We start from the raw sequence: 10,790 nt of genomic DNA, 5'->3' as shown, positions 1-10,790 counted from the left end.
TTTGAAAATAAAATGTATATATGGCAGGAAATCACATGTATTATTAGTCATTTCCATTAAATCAGTGTCAAAAGGTCTTGAAACAATATTATCGTTTATCGCAATAATTTTTTAGACAATTAATCGCTCAGCAAAATTTGTTATCGTGACAGGCCTAATGACATATCGTGTGATTAAACCTGTTCATGTTTGATTTTAATCACGTTTCGTAGTGGAAACGCCACCATTGCTAAATTGTGTTTATTCCACATTAGTGGAATATTGACAACGTTTTGCGCTCATTTGTAATGGAAACGCAGCTATTGACTGGACTCAGAAATCACCTGATTGTGCTGTTTTTAAGTAGAGCTGTTCTGTATTGGCCAGACCGCTATGGATTACTTGTGGTCTACACAAATGTGACCAGTATGGAAAAGTAGCATTAAAAATAAAATGGTGGTGAAAGAAAATCATAACAAGTGAGACCAAAATACAACTTTTTTCATTCATTTATTATTTTTTACTTTAGTGCAAAACATTGTGTGGAGGAAAACTAACACTGTGCATCACCCTCAGCACACTATCCCCAAACAGGAAGTGGCTCCATCACGCTGTGGGGATGCATTTCTTATTCACTGACAGGGAAGCTGGTCAAAATGAATGAGATTCTGATCAGGAGGTGATTACACTGTAATCCTGGAAAAAACTAATTTTTTCCACATTATAGTACTTTTCTACTTTGTTAGTCTATCAGCTAAAATCCCTGTAAAACACACTGAAACTGTTTGCTGTCATGTGAAAAAATGATGCACCAAGGTCACAAACATGATTAAAAAGTAGTAAATTCCCTAGAAATGTAGTTAGCTCTTCGTTTCTTTAAACGGAATGAGAATCGAAGGTACTTTGTGCACTGACTGGTATTTTTAAACAAAGTACTCCACTCCCATTTTCCTACAATCTATAGTTTGTTGGATCGCAGAGAAAACATCTCCTCTGTGCGACGACTCCAAGCCAATTAGTGGATATATGCCAGATGAGCATTTTCCATTTAGGCATATTTTGAAAGTGCACTCAGATTGCCTAGCAACTGTACGAATACAGTGCTTTCTGAGACAAGGAATCATTTGTATAAGGTGGGTATTTAAACTGAACGGGAAGCTGTTTGCCAGGATTGACATATTATGCCAAATTTCTGCAGATAATCTTCATTTCATAACTCCAGATATCAGCGTTTTATCTTTGCACAATGCATTTTTCTGAATACAAATTAACTCAAAATTAGCCTGCTTGTGTGATATCACCTCTGAGACTAATCCGGTTTTTATTCAGTGTATGCATTTATCATGATTTTTCTTTATTTTATTCCCCCGCCGTTTTTGACCTGTTTCTTACTGTGATTCTCTTCACCCAACCAGCACGGCGTCATAACAACAGAGGAAGATCAGTATTTAATAGAGCCTTTAAAGAACACGTCCTCCGCCGCCTCCAGTGAGTGGAACCTGGACGGAGCGCAGCAACATGTTATTTATAAAACGTCTGCCATCCCCTCGCCGCAAGAGCAAAGCCAGGAGTTCAGCTGTGGCATTTCAGGTTGGTGAACCTCCATCTGGGTTGGATTCTGTGTGGGTGTAGCTGACGTAAAGGAAGAGCTAAACATAGCAGGTCAGAGGAAATGCTGGTTTGGTACCAGGCCCGGGTTCTGGTAGGCATAACTGGACCTCTTGTGTGCCAAAACGAGCTCCTGCGGCAAACACCTTTCAACCTGCAGGAGTAAGCGTCACTTTGACTCTCACAAAAGCCCCTTCAGGAGGGAGGCAGTGCCGCTCAAAAGTGTCCAGCTCTTTCACGTTTTGTTGCATAGCGACCACAAACTTTGGTGTATCTCGTTGGGATGTTCTGTGACAGACCAACATGAAGCAGAGTGCAGTTGTGAAGAGATAGACCGCAGTTTTCAAACTATGTTACAAATAAAAATGGTAGGAGTTCATCCCCCTGAGCTAAAACTGTCTTTGTAGTTTCAGATGGAAATGTTTTGGAGTATTTCTTTGTCTGCTTTGCTTTTCTAAATACTGGTGTTTTATCCTGTGTTCTCTCCAAAATACTCAATCAGGTTGGATGGAGAGGGTTGGTGTTCATCAACGGCTTTTTCAATTGAAGTCACTTGCTGACTTTCAATGGATCAAATTAATACCCTGTCATCTATTTAATCATAGCTCCAGTTCTATGCTTTGGGTCGTTGTCATGCAGGAATGTGAACCTTCGCCTCAGTCTCACGTCTTTTAGTCCTAAAATGTTGTATGTAGCTCCATTAATCCCTCTGTCAGCTCGGAAAATCATCCACACTGAATGATGTTGCCACCACCACGTTTCATGATGACGATGCTGTGATGTGCAGCGTTAGATTTTCCCCTCATGGATCTATTTGGAACAATTGGTTTTGGGTGTCAACATCTTCTTCCACATGTTTGCTGTGTTCAAATTGGACTTGGTGTGGCTTTCCTTCCACAGTGCCTTTCATACAGGCTAAATATGTGGAGTCCCCAGAGGATTTTCCCAGCTTTGATTTTCTGCAGTTCCTCCATAGCATTTTTGTTGCAATCCAGCCTCTCGTTTACACATCACCAGTGATCGGAGTGTTTTTTGACACTGTGTCTCACAGGGACACTTTTCAGTAACACCTCCCGCAAAAATGTGAAGTACTCCATGTAAAGTAAGGCTTAGGGTACAGCCGTATGGCGTAGGGTGTGTGCCGTACCAATAAGGGACAAGGCCTTATTGTTTCCAATATGAAGTGGAAGATGAGGGTCCAAAGCGTATGCACGTTTTCACGACGCTCTAAAAACACAGCAACATCTAGTGTCCTGGCATGACAACTACATTAAAGTCGAGGTGTCATGGCGGTCTCGTCTTCCCCAATCAACATCCGAAAATAACATCCGGCAGTTTCCAGACAGTGGTCTCATGTAAACATAGCCTTAGGTTACCTTACGTTCTGGTTATAAATGCATGCCAGTTTTCAGATTTTCAAGTGTAAAATTGTTGAAAAGCCTCGTGTAGTTTCCTTTCACTTTTCAATGATGTGATACCTTGTGTAGATTTTATTCACATAAAATCTGAATACATCAAAGATTGTAACGGAAAAAAACATGAAGAAGTTCAAGGAATATGAAAACATTTACAAGGTGCTTCCAGTAGTAACTGCATCTGACATTTTAGAAGCAATAACCATTTATAATAGGATAATTGTTTCTAAAGGGGGAAAAAAATACATATCTATGCATATGTACTGCAAATTAGAAAAAAGACCCAGGTGGATACTTTGGTATTTAGGCCAAGAGCTTTATAAGAAGCAGAAAAGACTTGTCATTGGCTGGAAGCTAGCGTGCGCTAACACGTACCACGTTAAGGCTCCTCCTGCAGCATCTGGGTCATAAAACAAACGCTGCAAAGGTTCAAAGGGGAGCATCGCCTCTATCAACCAGTCCTCTCTGATAACAATGTGTCGTCATTCCGATTGTCCTGTTGCCGCGTCGTAACTCTCTCTCTCTCTTTGCCTCCCTGTCATTCACAGACCTCACTAAAAGCAACGCACCTTGCCAGTTTAGCACGTCCTCCCCTGCCCACCTGTCCCCTGTCCCTCAAAACGCCAGCCAGCAGCCGGCTGGCGCTCACAGGCGGCGGAGGTCTGTCAGCTCCGAGCGCTTCGTGGAGACGCTCGTGGTCGCCGACAAGATGATGGTCGGCTACCATGGACGCAAAGACATAGAGCACTACATCCTGTCTGTGATGAATATTGTAAGTTTGGTCCTACTCTTTGCTCTAACGTGTTGCAGATGTCCGCGGTTAGCGGTGGATTTATGGACTCGCGGGGCTAAGACATCTGACTTTGTGTCTTTCCTTCTTTTCTGGAGGTCAGGTTGCCAAACTGTACCGTGATTTCAGCCTGGGAAATGTTGTGAACATTATTGTGACCCGTCTAATTGTTCTCACGGAGGACCAGGTACGTCCGAGTCTCTTTTCCCTAAGCCTGAATCATTCACCTTTTCAAGTGTGAGCTCTCTTGTCTGCAGTGGATGTAAAGATGGATGCTCTTGGCATCAGTGAGCTGCCGTATTTTTATTTGACTGCCGTGGCTAAAGGGGCAGAGGGAAGACAGACCACTCACCATATGGACAGTGCTTTACATGAAAGCCGCGGTCCAGCGTCGCTCCTCAGGGAGATTTGATTAAAGGTTTTAGATGCACAGAACATACAGTACGGTTGATGGGAGAAACATCTGCTTTTTCAAAGATACCTACAGTTGGATCCACATATTTACATATGCTGAATAAAACGACACAAAAAATTTTTTCCCGCCATCTGAAATTAAATCAGACCAAACTTTTCTTGTCTTAGCTTTGCTAGAATTACCAAAATTATTTCCATTTGCTAAATGCCAGAAAACATTTTTTATTTTAGAAACATTTTTGTAACTTTCCTTGAATTCAAATGTTTTTACATTTGACCAGTTTAATCAGGAATAACCATCATTTAAACTGCATGACTTGTGTCAAACATGTCGGCAATTTTAACTAAATTTGGTCTGATTTAAATTTAGATGGCAAGAAAAAAAAACACTATAGTTTATATACTCTGCCCACATGAAAACAAAAATATTATCCTTATATATATTTATATAAATAAAAAACTTATGATGCTTCATTCAAAATGAGATATTATAAAATCGGCAAATCCCAAAAAGAGATCAAGCTTTTAAACAGAATCTAATAATTACATCCAACATGTAACAGATGATAAGAATGCGTGAACAGATGGGCCACAGCAGAAGACAGGATGGTGTTGTGTTGATCTGAGCAGGTTTGTACTGTTTGCATCACTTGACTGTATACAGCTGTTTCATGCTGCACTGTGTTGCACGTGTGTCTCTCCCAGCCAAACCTGGAAATTAATCATCATGCTGACAAGTCTCTGGACAGTTTCTGTAAGTGGCAAAGATCCATCCTGTCTCATCACAGCAGCGGGAACAGCATTCCCGAGAACGGAATGGCTCATCACGACAACGCCGTCCTAATCACCCGGTAAGAGTTGGCCCGCAGCTGCTGCTGCCGCTACAGACGTAGCTTACTGCCAGCACAGCCATCCAGCGTTCGATTCAGTGTAATTGTCTCATTTTAGAGCAAATAGCTTGCAGGTTACTCAGCAGTCGCCAGCTATGCGCTACCGGTTCAGTCCGGTTCACATCCATACAGTATGTATACCTGCCTGTAAGGGCGTAAAGAGCTCGGTCCTGGAAATAAATTGTACTTTTACAGACGTACTGTACCTGTCACCCTGCAATTTATGTCAAGGCTGTTAGCATAAAGCAGCAAGAATTCTGACGTTAGCTGGAAAATGGCTTCAATGTGTCCAGAAGTGTTTTGGCCAGGTTACGTAGCAACTGGAAACTGTATTCTCCTTCTGGTTTGCTCTGGAGAGGAAGGCTTTGATTGACAGGAGTTTTTGGTTTCTGTACAGAAAACAGCTTTTCCATCATTAGTGAACACTTTCATGTTGTCTGTCACTTGATATTCTCCAGGCTCTTTTTGCTTTTTATCAGGTCTAGCTGAGCTTGGTAAGCACAAGAAGCTGCGTTCACCAGACAGAAGGCAGTAACTCGTGTTGCAGAATAAAATGTTTAAACATGTCAACTTCTGAGGGGTAGGAGGCCAAATTAGGCATAGAGAAGAGTCAGATTTATTTTAATTAGGGCTGTCACCATTATAAATGTGCGCAAAATGCAGTCAAAATCACAAGTGAATAAGTTTGTTTATGCAATATCTTTAAAAACATGATCCTCCATCTACGTCCTGTTGTCTTCTTCGCAGAAGTAGAAACATTTGGTTATTGATCACGTTACTTGTGATGTGAACAAGTGTTTCCATTGCAGTTTTGCAAAATAAACCAATTTTATTACCGGCAAAAGTCCACCTCATACTAGCGCCAAACCTTTTTTTTTTTTTAAATCAAAAATGAGTTTTTTTTATTTAAATGGCTATGTTTCCGTTAAGAAATTTCATTTTAAAAATGTCAAATTATATACACAATTATATGGCCGACGGGAACGCAACTAATGTTAATGCGCCAACACATGCAATTAATCTAAAATGTTTAATGTGTTGCTATTACATAAACCAGATTAATCCTTTTGCCTATCTTGAACTAAAAGCCTCTGTTTTCTGAAGGGTTTCCTAGTTCAAAGTAGCGCGGGCGTTACACAGTCTTGTACTGCGTTCAACAAAGCAGAGTCAAAACTGGAAGTGCAAAGATGAACAAGGAGAGTCAGACTGGTGTGCTCAGTGGCAAATTTTGCTTTAAGAATCACCACGTCTAGAGCGGGCGCCCCGCATGCAGAGGCTATAGGCTGTGACTCTTGAGTTCAAGTCCTGGCTTTGGTTTCTTTGCTGCATACTTTCTTCCCCTTTTTTCCTCTTTCTGTCACATTAATGTTGAATAAAGTCCACTAGTGCAACAAAATGTAAAAAACAACATCCAGACAACCAAAAAACCCCACTGTGATGGACGTTTGAATAAAATCAAGGTAGCCTACTTATTGCAACAGTGAATTATCCTTCCATCGAAGCACAACCAGTTTATAATAAACATTTCTAAATTACGTTTGAAACAAAATGACTTCTTTTAAATGTTGCTCAATGTGAAAACTTGTGATGTTTGGTATGAGACAGTAAAACACTTTGTAAAACATTTTCTGAAAATGTGCATTTTGACTTTTCACGCTTACAAAGCGCAGTGAAACACACAGAAGGACAAAAGAGAAGTTCTACAAAAGCTAAAATCTGACGTTACTCCATTTTTATTTAGATTTGGTGAAGAAGGAAGTTGCGCTCAGTGTCTTCTTTGGAGGTTTTCATGTCATTTCCTTGAGTGGTTTTTGGTGCAGCGCCACCTCAGGTGTAGAGGGGAACAGTTTGCTCAAAGGGTTTGGTTCATTTGACACAGTGAAGTGTTGAAAAGGGAAATATGACCCATCAGGCTCAGAAAACGGCAAAGATTGAGGGAATCAATCAAAAACAAATAAATGTCGTGAAGGTGACTGTGACTCTAAAAGGGAAGAAGGTCGCAGAAAAGGAGAACAAGGCGGAAATTCAGTTAGTGGCGCTCTTGAATTTAATAGATTAAAAGCTTCAGCAATGATTGGATCCTTCATTTGAAATGTATGTGTTGTTCTACCGTCGCAGTCTTCTTCCACTCTATTGGATTACGTCCGTGTGGCGTTATCGCCGACCGAAGCCTTTCTGTTTACTCTACTTTGCGTTGGAGCGCTGTAGCTCTGTAGCTAAGGCTGCAGAAAGCTCCAGCAGTGGACGGAGGAGGGAACCAGGTGTTTTTCTAGAAGCAAACCTGTCATGACTTCACCATTGTTATACTAAAGGCTGAGATTATATCTGGCCAGACTGTGATTAAACAGAGAAAGAATGGAATGGCCAGGAGCCAGCGGAGAAAAAGCTGCGTAGACGTGAAAAGAAAATGGTTAATTTAACGTTAATATTTGTGTTTGTCTTCTTTTTTTTCTTTTTTTTTTTTTCTTTTTTTTTTTTTGATATGACATCTGCACCTACAAGAACAAACCCTGCGGGACTTTAGGTGAGTTGTTTAACTTCACTCGTGATGACTAGTTATGTTGGTTTTCTCGTTTGGCCTTCAGCTTGTCCTCAGACAAACCTTATTTAGCAACTTTGTGTGACTCCTTCAGAAGAACTCCAGACGGTTCCTGTGAGACATAATGAGAAGGATGTTTTAACTTGTGTTAATGTAGCTCCTCTATTTTCCCCCCATGCTTGTTAGCTGAGGCCGGGAGTCCAGAACCTGGACCAGTTGTGGTCAACTCCTCTTAGGTTCCTCCAGTTCATAAAACTCCTCCGTATCTGTCCTTCAGCTCTAACCTCCGTTTGTTTAAGGTGTTTGCAAAGAGAGGGTAGGGTGTTGGGGAGGGGAGAGGAATGGTAGGGGTGTTGGAGTGAGCTAGAAAGAGGAGATGGACTGCAAGTCGAGGATGTGGAGTTGAAAGGGAAATGGAAGGGGAAAGAGACAATTACAGGGAGTGTTAGGGAATGATGGGGTGGGGGTGAGTAGGGTGGGAAAGGACATCAACCAGTGGCAAACTGCCCCTTCAACTCCACCTCAAACCTCCTCGCTGTCCATCTCTCCCCGTCTTATCTGGGCGAAGGCCCCGCAGGCTCCACAGTATATCTCGGAGGTAATATCGTGACCTCAGGGGTGCTTTGACAGATTGACCGCATTCATCACATTCCCCCCGGTCGCCTTAATTGCCCCGGCATCTGCTCGGCTTCCTCGCCGTCCCTCTCTTCACTCCGCTCCCCTCCCCTCTGCCTCGCTCTCCCTCTCTTCGTCGGGGATCACGCTCGGAGGTCAGATCAACAGACCTTTAGGGTCGCCGAGTAATCACGGGGCTGGAAGATAATGCGCAGTACAGCCTGGTGTTAAGAAAACAGCCTTCAGTGCGGTGTGTGTTTGCACTCAACACACTCTTATCCCCTCCCCGTCCTCTCAATCCCAACACACACAAACATTCTCAGGCTAATCGTAGAGTAGCCACCCTCCTTCCTTTCCCCTCCCTCACCTCCTTCTTTCTTCACCTTCAGGCTCCCTCTTTCCACTCCACGGTAATGGTTTCAGTAACCTCCTGATTTGCGAGTCTATTCTTGTTTTAGCCTCTTAGCGAAGAGGATACTAAAGCAAAGCCACCTTAAGTAGGGAGTTCTGTTAATGTGGAACAGTGTTTACCGCCAGTCCAGGAGGTGGAAAGGCAAGCAGAGCTGTCCTTGTTGTGAATACGGTGACAGATCAGGCTAACTTTGGCATGAAGCGCATCCTCCGTTGGTCCTTCACATGACGACAGCTGATCTTGATGTATTTTATTTGGATTTGATGTGATAGGACAACAGAAAGTAGCATATTATTGTGAAGTAGGGGAAAGTGATACATGTCTTTGGGGTATGTCTACCAGTTTTGGACACAAAAAGATTCCTTTTGTCCATTTGTTCTTGCAAAATAGGGAAAGTCACTGCTTCCCCACGTCGAAAGGATTCAGTTGAGGTTCTGGTCAGGGAGCCACCAGTTCGTCTCCCTGTGAACGTTTTTCTGGCGTGTTTTGGGGGGGAATACCCAGCACTCGCTTACAATGACGTTTAGGGTTGTAGGGTTTCCCCAAGAGTGTTATAACCTGGGTTGGGCCACCAGGCTTTACCTGCTCCCCCACCCCACCGGGAACTTAAATAGGGTTTTCTAGATGGAGATAACACTGAGTAAATACGGATTAAGCTAGGTTTATAGTTGACATATTGATCTGGTCATGTGATGGGTCGCCCACCAATGGCGGCGTCCCTGCCTCTGCTATAATTTCCAAATTTGATGCCTGCTCGTGCATCTCCGAATTTTTGTAACTTTTAACGTTTTTTAACACAAAAACACGGTGGGCCGCTCGTGGATCGCCGTAGCGCCCCAACACCGGGCTTAGGAAGTTTTCTGGGGGAAACCCTGAATGGTTGAAGAAAGTTCAGGAGGTATGAATACTTTTCAAGGCTCAGTAAGTGAAAGTGCACGCGAGCCAAGAACAACAAGTACGCCTGGATGTTACGGGCCCACGTTCAGTTAAATCATTTCTTCTCGTGTCCTGAATCGTAATAATATTGCTGCTAACTCTTGAGCTTGTAAGTTTTCTTGCAACCAAGTAAGATTCAACTCGATTAGATTAGGCCAGGTGGTCTCGAGCAGCACTGTTTTGTGAAAAAAACCTACCTTTAAAAAAGAGCATGTGAATGGTTTTAGCCAAAGTGAGCCATTACACAATAACTCAACACACACTCTCAAACAGACTCACACACCTGCTTCGTGCTGTTATATGATCCCCTCTCAGGCCGGTAGATGTAATCTGTGAAGAATTGCCAGCGGTCCCCTTATCTGACCTGTCAGGCTTTAGGGGAGAAAAAAAAAAGAAAAAAGAACCTGCGACACCTGGATTGTGGAGCAGTTTTGGCTTTAACCTCACCCTCCCACCCCCAACCTCTTTCCACCTCTCTATGAGGAAAACGGAGACCGTCTGACAGGTTTCTGCTGAGGCACGGCGCTAGCAATCCCTGCCTTTGTAGCCAGTACCCCATGCCGCAAACCTATAGGTATAAATCCATAACCCTGTCCAGACATTTCCTGAGTCTTTTTTTTTTTTCCTAAGTCAGCCATGCGGATGATTTCAAACTAAAATCTCCATCCTGAATCTCCATTTGCGCTTGTTGAGGAATCACCCGTTTTTATGACCATGTCTCCTAAGAATGCACTGCCTTGACCCTGTGTTTGTGTGTCTGTCTGGCGTGTGCGGATCTGCAGGCTTGGCCTCTGTGGCTGGAATGTGTGAGCCGGAGAGAAGCTGCAGCATCAATGAAGACATCGGCCTTGGCTCGGCTTTCACCATCGCACACGAGATCGGCCACAAGTGAGTTCTGAAGGCTTTTTACAACGAGATACTAACGTGAAATATTAGGTTTGACGTTACTCCCCAATGCAAAATGCAGACGAATCAGGCGAAACGAAACGGTCGAGTTTACAAGCGGCTTGTTGGGATTTAAGAGTTTCAATGTCAGGTTTTGTTTGTGTTTCATGGTCTTTATTGTCGTGATTGTAGTAGAAATTCAGCATGTTTGATCTTTGACTCAGAATCGTTTATTTTAAGGTTCAACCAAGAATTGGGTTTGCAAATGATCCTGTAGCTAGACAAGCTACGCACAAAACAATGGTTG

At 42.8% G+C, this 10,790-nt stretch overlaps 1 protein-coding gene across 2 annotated transcripts in view; it reads left to right on the top strand.

Moving 5' to 3' along the window:
- The window catches only part of adamts6 (ADAM metallopeptidase with thrombospondin type 1 motif, 6), an 86,585-nt gene that overhangs the window by 14,740 nt on the left and 61,055 nt on the right, over positions 1–10,790 (top strand). For both annotated transcript variants that reach the window (XM_015057974.1, XM_015057975.1), the window contains exons 4-9: positions 1,395–1,569; positions 3,551–3,774; positions 3,896–3,979; positions 4,912–5,057; positions 7,577–7,620; positions 10,381–10,486. In XM_015057974.1, coding sequence (XP_014913460.1) covers positions 1,395–1,569; positions 3,551–3,774; positions 3,896–3,979; positions 4,912–5,057; positions 7,577–7,620; positions 10,381–10,486 — 779 coding nt within the window. The remainder of the gene's footprint in view (positions 1–1,394; positions 1,570–3,550; positions 3,775–3,895; positions 3,980–4,911; positions 5,058–7,576; positions 7,621–10,380; positions 10,487–10,790) is intronic.

The sequence above is a fragment of the Poecilia latipinna genome, unplaced genomic scaffold (assembly GCF_001443285.1).
Source record: "Poecilia latipinna isolate Pla-1442-1.1 unplaced genomic scaffold, P_latipinna-1.0 Scaffold1502, whole genome shotgun sequence".
Lineage (NCBI taxonomy): Eukaryota > Metazoa > Chordata > Actinopteri > Cyprinodontiformes > Poeciliidae > Poecilia > Poecilia latipinna.
Note: the sequence above shows the minus strand (reverse complement) of the source record. Positions and strands in the feature narration are given on the sequence as shown.